General features: G+C 35.6%; 1 protein-coding gene across 1 annotated transcript in view; it reads left to right on the top strand.

Annotated features, from left to right (window-relative positions):
• Positions 1–12523, top strand: part of ZDHHC17 (zinc finger DHHC-type palmitoyltransferase 17) — a 52663-nt gene extending 40140 nt beyond the window's left edge. The window contains exons 11-17 of the mRNA XM_070947359.1: positions 6–130; positions 1118–1180; positions 4137–4230; positions 8840–8923; positions 9186–9343; positions 10520–10614; positions 12072–12523. Coding sequence (XP_070803460.1) covers positions 6–130; positions 1118–1180; positions 4137–4230; positions 8840–8923; positions 9186–9343; positions 10520–10614; positions 12072–12210 — 758 coding nt within the window. The 3' untranslated portion in view covers positions 12211–12523. The remainder of the gene's footprint in view (positions 1–5; positions 131–1117; positions 1181–4136; positions 4231–8839; positions 8924–9185; positions 9344–10519; positions 10615–12071) is intronic.
• The last annotated feature ends 2294 nt before the right edge of the window (positions 12524–14817 follow it).

A 14817-nucleotide genomic window follows, 5' to 3' on the forward strand; every position in this document is an offset into this window, starting at 1 on the left:
TGTACATCTCAGTTTTCTCTTTATTCACCTTCCATTTCTTGCTAATAGTGTTGCACTTTTCTATAATTTTGGGAAGTCCTGGAAATCAGACCCAGGAATAATTAAAGCCACAGAAGAACAAAAGAAAAAGGTAACAAGATTTGTATTTATTAATAAATAGTGAAATGTAGGTTCTTGATTGAATAGTTCCTTTCTTGATTGAAGGTTCTTTCTTGATTGAATATAGTATAATTTCAGCCTTATATCACAAGGTTGATGACTTCTCAGTTTTCTCCCATCCCTTGTTTTGGAGATTATGGACTGAGTTCCTTAACCTTTATCTTTTTGTGTCTAAATAAATGTTTAAGAGACTCAAGAAGTGCAGACAGTCTTTCTAGTGACTGATACAAAACATATAGAACTGAATAATAACAATCCTTTAATTGGGCCCAATCTAGCAACAAACACAGCTGATTAGAATTAATGTTTACTGTATTTTTCGGAGTATAAGACCCACCGAAGTATAAGACGCACCTACCTTTTTTGGTGAGGAAAAGAAGAAAAAGAAATCTCCCTCTGCCTCTGAGCAATTTTGCCTCGTTACAGCAAACAGCCTACTTTACTTTCATTTACGTTTTCAGCATAGCTTGATTAGCACAAGGAAAAAAAAATCTGCTCCAGCAATTTACCTCTTTGCAGCAAGCAGCAGAGCCCTGTGCAAAACAGCTGAGAGCAAATCAGCTCAGAGTCGGGAGGCCTATCCAATCAACTTTTGCTAATTAGGTTGTGCTGAAGCTGAAAGCTGTTTTTTCTTGCTGTTTGCTTGCAAGGAGGTAACTGCTGCGAGGCAGTGGCCAAAGAGTGGGGGCCAGTGGGTGGGCAGGGCTACATTCAGGGTATAAGACGCACCTAAATTTTCACCCCCTTTTAGGGGGAAAAAGGTGTGTCTTATACTCTGAAAAATATGGTAATTGCTTGGCAACCAAGCAGCAGAAGCATTGAAATTGCACAATTTGATTTACTTACCTGATACTCAGATGGTCTATATGCTAATATGTCTGTTTATAAAAATGTACATAGTATGTATAAAATCAGTTCTTAAAAGATTTAATATGTTTTTTGTTTTATTTTTCTACAGACAATAGTGGAACTTGCAGAGACAGGAAGCTTGGATCTCAGTATATTCTGCAGTACCTGCTTGGTAATATACTTTTTCCCAACCTACTTGAATTTAAACAAAACATTTTAATATTGAATGTTTTAAAAAATGTATACTTTAGGATTGCAAGAGGATATATACACATAGAATATAAGTCATTTTTTTGTTCATTCAGACATTTGAATACCATAAAGAGCAGTATCAGTATTCTTGTTGATATGAAACTTAAAGTAGGATATCAAGGTTCCACACTGGAGTCTTCACACTGATGAAGCTGCAACATCTGAAAAATAGTTCAGGTGACTCTTGTTAGAAATTTGAATTAAAATATATGTAACATTTTGTAATGAACCATATTAAATTAGATAGATAAATTCTGACAGATGGCTCTACCAGAAGTTCAAGACTTTTCAAGACAAAAAAAACTCTATAGAGAAATCCATATGAAATTACAGGATTAGGGTTAGATTTATTTATTTAGCTTTGAATACCTTACCTAGTCACTAGAACTAGGACTAGGAGGAAAAAATAATACAAGCAACATTTTAAAGGGGTTGATTTTTTTATCTTTCCTAGATTGCCAGCTAGAATGGGCAGAATCATGCTTGGTAAAGTGATCTCAGAAATTTTGGTGCCATTCCATATAGGGTTTTATAGATACTAACTAGCACTTTGAATAAAATTTTGGAGGCTTGTGTAGCCAGTGCAATAGCCTAAGAATACATGTAATTCTCACATAGCAAGTTTCCCCAGTTGATAATCTGCTTTCTCAGCACCAGTTCAGAACTAGCCTCATTGAATGCCTTGCAGTAATGCATTCAAGCAATAATCTGGGACTGAGACACTGTTGCAAGAGCATCCCATTCACGGTTGGTCCCTTGGGCCAAAGCTTCAATTTCCTGTTTTGCAGAGTCCAGAAGGACTCTGCTCACAAAGCAGCTCTTTCACGGAAACTGTCCCATGAGCAAACACATGGCTATTATTGTTGGATGTTTGATAGCACTCAGTCGTGATTCCCACTTTAACAACAGATGGGGGCTGTGGCCTTGAAGATCTTTGTACCATTTCATTTCATGCTCAGTTTGTGGCTTTTCCTGGATCTGGAGGATTTCTCACAGTCACTCATGCCCTTGCCACCAATTTATTGCATGTGCAATGTGTTGTGCATGGGGCTGCCCACAATATGATGTAACATGGAGCAGGTGGATAGTTATAGGTGCACCAAAGTTTGCCCATGCAGTAATACTACAATTAGAGCTACACTGACTACCAGCTAGCTTCTGAGTACATTTCAAGTGCCCTTTGCCACTACCTGGCACAGAACCTTGGCATCTCTGAAACTGCCTTCTCCAAGTTGAATTGAACTGCCCAATAAGATTTAGGAGAGAAGACTTGTTGAGGATTCTACCACTGAGAGATGCCATTTTAGGGATTCCCGATTCAAGTCTTCTTATTGATAGCTCATATCATTTGAAATAGTTCGTCCTCAAATATCTGAATCATCTTTTTGTTGGACAGCCAAAGCAAAAACAAATCATGGTTCCTATGAAATGGATTTGGGGACTGCTCTGAATGGTGGCACGTTGGACTCAATGGTTATAATTGTATTTTTGTTTTTAATCTTATGGTATTGCTGCAAACCACTCGGTGTCCCTTGAAATGGAATAGCATATAAGTTGTAATAAAAATTCAATTCAGTTACTGTTATAGACTTTCCTATGTTATTTTTGTGGCTAATTTATCATTTTTAGTTCACCTGTTAAATTATTGGCCTCATTCTACTTCCATATTGTCAATCTAACTACAGTACTTTTATGATTATGTATCATGTATTTCATACTGGGTCCCAGATAATGGTTAGACTGCATCCTACATTTTCTGTCTTAAGCCTGCTTCTTTCATTTTTCCTTTAGATCAAGGGAACTTTCAGACTATTACAGGAGTTCGTTGACATGTAGATGTTCCCTTTCTGCAGTTTATTTTCTCTCCTAAATATTCAGTATGCATAGTCTAAATGTCAACTATCAACCATGAAATACAAATATATTTCTATCAACAATTACAGATGACGTTTACAGCTTTATTATAGTTCAGTAAATCATATGCACTATGCTTTTTGTGTGGAATTCAGTTATGCAGTATATGAGTTTAAGATTAATCTGAACCATGAACTAAAGCAAAAAAAGCACAATCATGATGTATCAGATTTGGCTGCTTTTTGAGTGATTGAGTATGTAGAACTATTGCAGAAATGCCTACAATTTCTGCAAAATATACTTCTGTTTGTGAACTAAAAATGAGTATGGCACTGCAGGTGGCAGAATGTTAATCTTGATAGTTTTGAGACACTTTATATAATTTTTAGTTTAAGAAATTAAAGCTTAATTTTGTACTTCCTACACTAATATTTTACTTCATTCGTATTGAATTGAATTGAATTGAATTGAATTTGTATGTATGATGTAACATTTATTTTGATGAAATATATTCATGCATAATATTGAAACTATTTCTTGTTGAATTTTTTTCCCTTGTAACTTAACATTTATTATTCATGGGTAATTAGTTGATCTTTAGGTAACAATAAATTTCCTTAAGATTTCATTATTAATTAGTAAAAAAAATTAATTACTAAAGTCCTAGCTTTTTACCGCAAGCCTGTCACAATATCAAGGCTTCTGTTGTTTACCATGAAAGAACTAGTAAAGAGGGATAGAAGTCCAGTTTATGTTTGTTTATTTCTTATCCATTTGAAACTTATCAGTTTCAAATTATCTTTATTCTTTTAAACCACTGAATTTATATAAAAAGAAAGCTCTGATTTAAATTAATATTCTCATTCTCTTTATCTCTCTGTCTTACACATAGCTACATAGTGAAATAGGCTTAAAATCTAAAGATCAAGTCTACAATTCTTGGTAACCCTGCATATTTAAAACTTCATATATATTTGTAAAGCTTTTGTTATATACTATGCATATTAAAATCTGTCAAACAGATACGGAAGCCAGTGAGGTCCAAACATTGTGGTGTATGCAATCGATGTATAGCCAAGTTTGATCATCACTGTCCATGGGTGGGTAACTGTGTAGGTAAGTATTGTTTAGAGATAATGACCAATGTGTTTATTTTATCAAATATGCTTTTTATTTTAAACAAACATTGTACTTCAGTTTTTATGTACCTAGCAATGCATTTTTATTCTAGACAAATAAGTGAGCATAGCCAATCTTGTGCCTGTGCATTTGGTATATATAGAAGTCCAGAATGTTCCATTTCAACTCCAGGTCATGCTAATCTGGCTGTTCCAGGTATGATCCAATAATTTTCAAGACTGCTTTGTTTCCTGAATATATGTTTGTTTATTTAACAATATTTTTAAGTTGTCCCAATCTATACTCGTTCTGGATGGCATATAACAATTCATAATATAATGAAAACAAAATTAAAATAATTATATTCAAAAAGACCAACAAGCTAAAAGCTCAGTGTCATCTACCAGTTTAGCTTTCTCTAAAGAAAGTCTTCATGACCACCTGTACTTTTGGTAGTTAAAAAAATTCCATTAACTGGGAGCCATCACCAAAAATACAGTATCTATTACCTGATCTGCATCTCAGGAAATCTATTACTAGGAGGGACTTTAAGCAGACCCCTCCTTGGTGTCTGACCTGGACAGGCAAGATGTTGATGACTTGAAAGATAATGATTAGCACTTTCAATTAGGCTCTGAAGCCTATTGGCAACCAATCCATCATTTCTTTATGCTAACTGATGAAAGTGTGATCAGCAATTTTCCTGCTGTATTTTTTACCAATTGCAGCTTCCAGGTTACCGTGTTTCCCTGAAAATACGATATGTCCCGAAAATAAGGCCAAGCCTGATTTTTGGGATGGGCGTAAATATACGCCCTCCCCCGAAAATAATCCCTCCAGCAAGCATGGCCGTTTTTGCCATGGATTGCGGCCACTTCAGCAGGAGGCCAAGCGATGCGCCCCATGTGCCTTGCGGCAGCCTTCCAAAGCATACTGTAGCAGCAGCTATCCAGTTTTTTTACCCTTATTTTGTCCCGACCGTACTGGGCCACATGGGTCAGGACGAAATAAGGGTTAACAAATTGTGGATAGCTGCTGCTATGGTACCCTTCGGAAAGCCGGTGTGAGTCTCCTGCTGCAGAAGTGGCTTGCTCCGAGGAGCGCTTTTGGGAGAGAAGGCAAAGGGAAAGTGATCCCTTGCAAACTCCCGCCCTGCTCCCGCCTCTCCGTTGGGCAACTCCCAGCAGCCCCAGATGCCCAAAGCCTGTGCCCGCCTGGCTCCCTTTTCCACAGTGCCCGGCTCTTTATTGAGGGGGATGGGGGAGAAACGAGGCATGGAGCGAGACAGAGCTCGCTCTTCTTGCCGTCTCTTCTCCCCCTCTCGCCGGGCATGGCAGGGCTTCCTGTCCCTGTCCCAATTGGATGCAATTTGGGGATTGCAAGTGGGGAAGTGTGGGGCTGGGGAGACGTAAAATGTGCCTTACCTGCCTTGTAGGTCCATCGCATGCCTTGCCGTTATCTGTAGGCAAACACGTTGTAGGATAAAAGAAACCTCACGAGTTCAATCAAACTTCTCAAACTTGCGAGAAGTTTGGTTTTACCCTACAACGTGTTTGACTGCAGACAACGGCAAGGCACGCGACAGAGCTACAAGGCAAGTAAGGCGTGTGTCTCCTCGGCCCCACCCCTCTCCACCTGCCATTCCCAAATTGCATCCAATTTGGGCAGGGACAGGAAGCCCTACCATGCCCGGCGAGAAGGGGAGAAGAGATGGCAAGAAGAGCAAGCCCTGTCTCACTACATGCCTTTTGCTTCTCCCCCGCCCTACCTGCCATCCCCCTCGACAAAGAGACGGCGGGAAAGGGCAGAAGCCAGGCTGCTGTTACCACTGGGGTGCGTGGAGCCGTCTTACCTGCCTTGCAGCTCCATCGCATGTCTCGCCGTTGTCTGCAGGCAAACACATAGAGTAAAAAAACATCTTGCAAGTTCAATCAAACTTCTCGAACTTGCGAGAAGTTTGGTTTTACCCTATTGTTTGCCTGCAGACAACAGCGAGACACACGACAGAGCTGCAAGGCAGGTAAGACGCGTGTCTCGGGTCTCCCCGGCCCCTGGCGAGAGGGGGAAGAAGAGACTGCAAGATGCGTCTTGCTTCTCCCCCGCCTCACGTGCCACCGCCCTCAATAAAGAGCCGGGTGCTGTAGAAAAGGGAGCCGGGTGGGCGCAGGCTTTGGGCGTCTGGGGCTGCCGGGGGCTGCCCAGCAGAGAGGTGGGAGCGGGGTGTGAGTTTGCAGGCAAGGGGGATGGATGGATGGATGGGAAGCGGGCAAGTGCCCAGCGAACAGCTGATGAGTAGCTATGTTGCGCTGCCACAGCAGCGAAACAGCAGAAGCCATGACGGGGCCACGCTCGCTGTCTCCTGCACCCCAAAATAATAAGATCCCCCCAATAATAAGGCCAAGCCCTTATTTTGGGGTTCAAAAAAATATAAGGCAGGGTCTTATTTTTGGGGAAACACGGTATCTTCAAAGGAAGCCTCACATATAACATTTTAAGCAGTCCATTGGATTGGCAATTAGGGCATAAGTAACTATCAGCAAGGCATTTTGGTCAAAATAAGATTATAAGTGGTCATCAACCAAAACTGGACAAAGGTCCCCATCTTTTGTTTCAGCAGGAGTCTAGGAGGACAACCAAGTCTCATACTTGTTTTTTTTTTTTTTTTGAGGGGAGGAGGTAATACAACCCATCCATAGTATAATTATTGGGCTTGCAGTGGATGTTCACGGATAAACAGCAAGTCCATCCTAAAAGTATTCACCTCAAGAAGACTGCTGCACCTTCCTACAATAGCCTGATCTATGTTCTCCAGAATATTTTATCCCTGAAATGGAACATTTTGCATATATCTACCATGCAGACTTTGTCAGACTTAATGTGAACAAGCAAGAAAATGGATGTGCATACTGTTTTGCAGCTATTTCCATTATTGGAATAATATAGAAAAATATATAAGAAAACAGTTATGGGAATGATGTACCACAGACATTTTATATATTATTCCAAAAATATAATTTTTAGCTGTTGTAGAAAATCATATATGCATGTAAATCATTCCATTTTAAAAATTATTTCTGTTTATGAGAGTCTTGGAAAACAATTGTATCATCTTCCGATTACCCAATAAAGTTTGGCAAGCATTTTTGTCCATAATACACTCATTTCTTTAAAAAAATAGTCATTGACTATGACAGTTGGACAAGACTATGGATAATCCTCAATTTACAGCCATTTGTTCAGCGACCATTCAAAGTTACAATGCACTGAAAAAAGGGATGTATGACAATTTTTCACACTAATGACTGTTGCAAATTCCCCGTGGTCATATGATCAAAATTCAGATGTTTGACAACAGGTTCATATTTTTGACAATTGCAGTGACCTGAGGTCACATGATCGCTTTTGCAATCTTCTGACAAGTAGAGCCTATGGGAAAGCCAGATTCACTTTACAATCATGTTACTAACTTAACAGCAGCAGTGATTCACTTAACAACTATGTCAGAATGGTCATAAAACGAAACAATTTTTACTTAACAGTCTTGCTTAGCAACAGAAATATTGCGCTTAATTGTGGTTGTAAATCAAGGACTACCTGTACTTCAGGAATAGTTAGGGGCCACAATTCTTGCTGTTCTAAGTTCAGGGATACTATAAAAGTAATACCTAACTCTACCCTGGATTTCTCCTTTTCTAGATAGCAGTTATGATGATGTGCTGGATTAATGTTGCAAAATTTTAGAGGGGTAAATTTGAGCCATTAATAAATGGCTCAAATTAATAAATTAATTAATAAATAAAGCCATACCATATTCTCTTATTATTGTAGGTAGAAGCTGATTGTTGAATCTTAAAAGAGTCAATTTTGTAAATTTAGAAATAATTAACCTCCATTTTTCGTCTGATATGAAATTGAAATATGAATTTGGTGGAAACTTAAAGAGAAACATTTGAGAAAAACAACAAAATCCACTAATTACCCGATAAATAAGTAGAGTAGAGTTAGATTTGGGGCAAGAAAAATATAATCTGTAAACAGTATGTTTTATAAAATACTGGTAACTTAAAACATAAACTTAGGAATCAGCATCTGTCTCTCACAGTTAGGAAGGATCCATCTGTTCAGTTTTCCAGGAGAAAATCCTGAGGCTATACAAGACTTGAAAAATATGCAGGGTTTGTAGTCTTTATCAGGAGCTGAAACATCTTGAGTGAAGTTCTTGTGATGGATTATTCTCATTGATAGGTCAAAATGTAGAATACAACCCACAATTTTAAAGTTTGCATTCAAATAATTTCCAGTACTCGTTTTTGTGTTACGTTATCATCTCAGGAGATAATTAAAACCCATTGAACAAAACATCTGGTTTTATATTTCATGTTTATGCTCATTAGTATTTTTATTAATTTTAGTACATCCATCTTCATTGGTTCCTTGAGAGACTTGTGATTTATTTGCAAAGTGCACCTGATGAGGTGCACTTTCCAGCTGAAACACAATTATTTTAAATATTATAGCAGAAAAATTAGGCCTGCACATTATCTTTGTTGTACTGTTAATGTAGTGCAAAACAATGTTTTATTGCAATACTTTGTTTTTTCCTCAGGAGCAGGCAATCACCGTTATTTTATGGGATATTTATTCTTTTTACTCTTCATGATTTGCTGGATGATTTATGGCTGTATCTCTTGTAAGTTTAGTTTGGTTCACATATTTTCTAATTGCCTAGCTTTTTCAATGTATCTGTGTTCTGCATCAAATTTTGTAAGTTTTTATTCATATTGATTAATCTGTTTTATCTGATTTTTTAATCACTAAATACTTTTATTTTGAAACAATTCCATACAGTTTACTCTTGGAGCAAAAAAAAAAGTCCATTTAAATGCTGTAAGGAAAATAGTATGGAGCTATTTTGTAAAATTCTGATATATATACATATATATTTATTTCAGACTGGGGAATCCACTGTCACACAAGTTATACAACAGATGGTTTTTGGACGTACATTACACAAATTGCCACTTGTTCTCCTTGGATGTTCTGGATGTTTTTGAACAGTGTGTTTCACTTCATGTGGGTTGCTGTACTACTAATGTGTCAAATGTATCAGGTAGGAAAAACCAACTTACTAGATATATAGAGGAATCTTCTGTGGAATATATGCTCTGTATCTTACCACAGAAAATAAGTTAATGCATGAGGAAATGATAGGCAGACAAGATGTGGTCAGTTTGGTAGATCAAATGATGGGGGCAAATTATGATTTTAAATCTGTTCTCATGGATCTTTTATTATAAACTATCCTAAGTGGGAGAGACAAGTAAGAGGCTAAAGAAGACTTAAAGAAGTACATACTGGATGCAGCTGTTCTATTTGTGAAGGATAATATAATACTACCAATAAAATTTGGCTCCCAAAATTTCTGAGAATGAACTGAAACAAGGATCCTAAAACGCAGGTCTGGAATCTGCTCTTGGAAGTATTCCTTTTACTAAGAGTCATTAATTTGGTCAAACCCTGCTTGAGTAATATTTTAGTAGTTGATTCCAGGGTTTTGGGTTTGTTTTTGTTTGTGTGTGTTTGTTTGTTAATATTGCTGATCCTTGAAAGTTCAGCTGAACATTTTTTAAAAAAAAATCCTGGGGTTTTTGTTCGTACAGTTTAGTTTTAAGTACTATTTTAATTTATTCAGAAAATGTACATGCCTTCTTATTAACTGCCACTTACATTTAGTAAAAAGCAAAATACAGCTAGATGAAGAGAACTTTTTTTAATGAAAAGGGAATAATTTAATGCTAAATAAATGTTATCACAATCCCACAGTTATTAGGACTGTGCAATGTTTTGACTTCCATCAAGAGTTCAATGTTTTGGGAAATGTGTGAGTGTGCCTGACTGCTTGTTCCTGAAAGGAGACATGGTTGTTTCATGAGTCACTGGTACAGTGGATTGGGTTCACACTAGGTTTTGAAACTCCTTTGCCCAATCAAATGCAAAGTATTGTATGGTCCTATTAGTTACCTCTTTTACAAAGGGAAGTATTGACTCAGATTTTGGCTTGGTGTTTAACTTGGTTCAGAATCGCTATTAGGATACCTATAATATAGTGAAAATATATTTTATGTGTGAAAACATATTCTTTTAACATACAATTGGAAAAGATAGCACATTTTCATTGTCATATGTAACTATCTTTAAATGAATATTGATTCTGGTTTTTGTTGCTTGATACTTCTATAATTTCAGTGCTTCTAAATATTAATTGGCTATTTTTATTTTTTTCTAGATTTCTTGTTTAGGTATTACTACAAATGAAAGAATGAATGCCAGACGATATAAGCACTTTAAAGTAACAACAACATCTATTGAAAGTCCATTTAAGTAAGTATAAGTAAAATGTGTTTAAATGCATGTTTATTTAAATGTTTATATGATACTCAAGATGAAACAGGTTAGATATGACTGACAGTTAACTGGTGTAGATTTTTTAATTATCTTTTTAACTTTTCAGTCAAATATAATAAATCAGTACAGTAGGTTTATGTGATGGTGGTATGGAATTTTATCATGGAAGAAAAAAATAGCTGAGTAGTCAAAAAATAGCTCATGGATTAAGTATCCATTTTTACTACCGTGTTGCCCCGAAAATAAGACCCTGTCTTATATTTTTTTGAACCCTGAAATAAGCGTGTGGCCTTATTGCCATGTGCACAAAAGCCCGATTGGGCTTATTATCAGGGGATGTCTTATTTTGGGGGAAACAGGGTAGCTACTCTTCCATTCAAATTGACAAGCACCTTGTGATTGAATTTCAACTTTTTAAAAATAAATCTGCTCAAATTATAATCTTAATAATAACAAATTTTGGATCAACCAGAGTTGTAATAGAACAGTAGGAATAATTCACTGAGAAGCTTCATTCACTATTACAGCAGGAGTGTCTTCTGGATATGCCCATTGTTGAAGCAGTCTAGCTGCCTTGTAGTTTAGCGTACATACAAAGGAGTGCTTCATTTGTGAATGAAAGAAAGCACCTCATGTGCACTGGTCCAGCATATAACACTAAACTGCCTTTATATGTCACACAACAGTTTTAAATTACTTCTTTATGACCCATGACAGTCCTATTTTTTAATATTCCCTTGAATTCCTCAAACTTTGTCTAGTTTCAGTTCACTGTACCTTCTGTTATCTCATTTATCTCTCCTGAACGCTTTGAAATTCAAATTTTACAATAAGGTCAAAATAACAGTAACCTGATTCCATAAAAAATGAATAGTCTGATGGATGATCTCAAAAATATTACTTGTAAAATATATTAATCCTCACCTATGAATCTACTCAACTTTTTCAAGTGTTCTTTTCCAATAAAATTCCAGAAAAGTTTACATTACATTTGATATTTTTCCTTAATTTTCTTTTCATTCTCCCAGTCTTCATATAGCACTCGATTTTTACTACTAACAGCTCTTCTGGGCTTCTTTCTCAGAACTGCTGTTGTTTTTGTAACTTGGATTTCATCACTAATGCTAAATGGCATGTATTACTCCTTGGATATAGTATCAGTCCTTTTTGAAATCCAGAATAATGGATTAGTAGCATGTCCCCATTACACGGCTGAGAAAAGGCAGATGTATATAAGACTCCAAATAAGTTATTTGAATCTGGTATTCAATTAATAGTTTATAACTGTAGCAGTTCAGTTATAGTAAATATTGTCAGTACCAATCAGCACAGTAATTACTGTGGAAATCATCCATGTTATTATTAGGGGTAACCTTGTATTTGTTAGTTGCAATATTAAGTATTAAACCTTTTTTTTTTCTCTCTCTTTTTAGCCATGGATGTATAAGAAATATTATAGACTTCTTTGAATTCAGATGCTGCGGTTTATTTCGTCCTGTTATTGTGGACTGGACACGGCAATATACAATAGAATATGACCAAACCTCTGGACCTGGCTATCAGCTGGTTTAACTCCCACTTCCAATCCGTGAGCATATCAGATCTGAGTGGTGCCTGGAAGTTTGTTTCTTTTGAATCCACGTCACTTGAACAGTAGCATGTTATGAATAGAGCTAACAGTGAATCTAATGGTACCTTCTTTGCATCTGTTTTATTAACAGAAGTTTTAAAAAGGACAGAATAAACTGCCAATCCTGACAATGAGGAAGAAGAAGGGAATTTTAACTGTTCTTACTACAGGAATAACTCAGAAAGACATATTCACACAATTATATTTTAGTTTCACAATGAAGCATGAATTGTTAAAAATTCAAACAGAATAAAGTCATGCTGTGCTGAAGATTCAATATTTATTTCATAATTTGAACAATTTCATTTGAAGTTAAATTTTATGAAGCTAACAGATCTTGAGATCATTGTATTATATTTACTGCAATGGAATTTTGTATAGATTTGCTGTAGTATTATGTGCATTAAAAATGTACATTAAATACTGTAATGAATTATGTAGTTTTGTTGGGGTCTACCATAAATTGTGAAGTTGAGGATGTTCGTCACAAAACTCTTACCTAAATGTAACAGTAATTATTATCAGTTGTTAGGGCTGATTTATTTCTGATACAATAAATTACTTATAATAAATCTTATATGAAATTGTATATCCTGGGCAGAAAAAACAACATAGAGAAAATCAACTTTTCTGCCTAATACAAAACACCACTTAAGTGCATGATGATACTTTCTAAAATTAGACTACAAAATAAGATAAATATCTGCAAAAATTGAAGAAAAATGTAATATACGCTGTTAGTACAACTTTGTTTCATAAGTAATGTGAGACATTGTGCATGATATATTCTACTGTCATTAGAGAATTGGTAAACAAAATGTTATATGGGAGCCAAAAAAAATCAAAGGTTAAATTCTTAGTAATTAGGATATGATTGTTACTATATTGGATGCAGTTCCAGGAAATATAGCTAGATTAAAATAATGTTTAAAAAGATAAAATAAATTTAAGCTAAATTTATTTCTTTGTAGCACACGTAAGTTAACAATGATATTTACAGGTGTCCTGATTTTTATGGTATGTTGGTAAGTGGAAAAATACAATAAACTTAGTTTCAAATTATGAAATTTGAAAGGCAAGGAGTGGTGTAAAGTCACATTCCAGAAGCAATTTTTTTGTTGAATGTGATGCACTGATTTTCAGTTACAGCATTTTTATATATTCCTTGTGAATTTTTCACTGCTTCCTTAAATATTGTTTACAGAGAGACTTGAAATAGGTTTAGGTTCTCTTTAAGTGCTGTAGCAGTATAGTGGTTCAAGAATCCTGTGAGGAGGATCTAGGGAAGGAATCTTTAATACAGAAATAGAGACCAGTGTAAAGAATATGTATCTGTATATAAATAATTTATCAACTAGTTTTTTGTAAGTGTGTGTGTATGTACATGTGTGTATGTTAGTATATTTAAAAGCTGCTCATTTCATTTTATTCAACAAAAAATGTAGGATAATATCTAATGGGCTTTTTAGTAATGATCAATATTGCTATTAATAGGCACTATACCCTGCAACTTCACTGCATGTTTGATGCTTGGCAAAACTAGCAGTTCCTGTAATACTGAGATTACAGGTATTAAAGCAATCCAGTGGTATTCCCACCCCTTGCCTTAGAAAGAGGAGCAGTGAAACTGTAAATAGTTGATGTTCAGTATTTGCAAGTATGCTTTTCCCCTCTTCAAGGTGTTTCTTTGATTGCCAGGTGTCCATAGTTTGCAAGTACCAGATATCAAGATTTACAGAAATGCAACCTTAGTATAATTTGGATATTTTAATATTGGGAAACTTCAACTAATCTATAATACACTATAGTTGAGGTTATGAAAATGAAGTTATGTGCAGGGAGGTAAAAGGCCTATGCCAGTTTGAAAGATACATTTTAGAAAAATACTAAGAATATACTATTCTTGCATCATTCCTTCTAACTTTTAATGTTAAAGCTGAAAAGATTAGCCAGCACTTCATTTCATATTTTAATACCGCAATCTTTAGCAGGTTTGAGAAGCCCTATTTATTTTCTCCTTTAATAATCATGTTTTCTCCTTTAATAATCACGTTTACAATCTTAATACCCTTGATTCTGCTTTGGGAAAAATGTATTTTCACATAAACAATTGCTTTTGAAAGGCCTCAGAAGATCAATATATTTGTAGCTCTTCTGCTATATCTAAAAATATATACCATATAGAGTCCATGTCCAAATAATTGTGTTCTTCATACAATAAAAAGTAAATTTTACTTAAGTGGGGAAAAAGTATAAATTTTGTTTTTGTACTCTGCATAATTGTCAGAGAAGAAGTAGTAGAAGATAAAGGTTCAATATTTATAATAGAATAAATAGAATTATTCTATTGCCAGAAATTTTGAAATGCATAGTTTGGAACCCAAAAGGGGAAAATATATAGAATATTTTTTTCTGCTTGTTGAATGTAGCATACTACCGCACCCTAAGGCCTCTGTGAACCCAATTAAAAAGATTAGAAGTTTGACATATACTAAGGATTAACATGTGACCTAGAAAAATGATACATATATTATGCAGGTTTTAAGTTT

Source organism: Pituophis catenifer, unplaced genomic scaffold, assembly GCF_029215685.1.
Source record: "Pituophis catenifer annectens isolate HBS135680 unplaced genomic scaffold, rPitCat1.0.hap2 SCAF_7, whole genome shotgun sequence".
NCBI lineage: Eukaryota > Metazoa > Chordata > Lepidosauria > Squamata > Colubridae > Pituophis > Pituophis catenifer.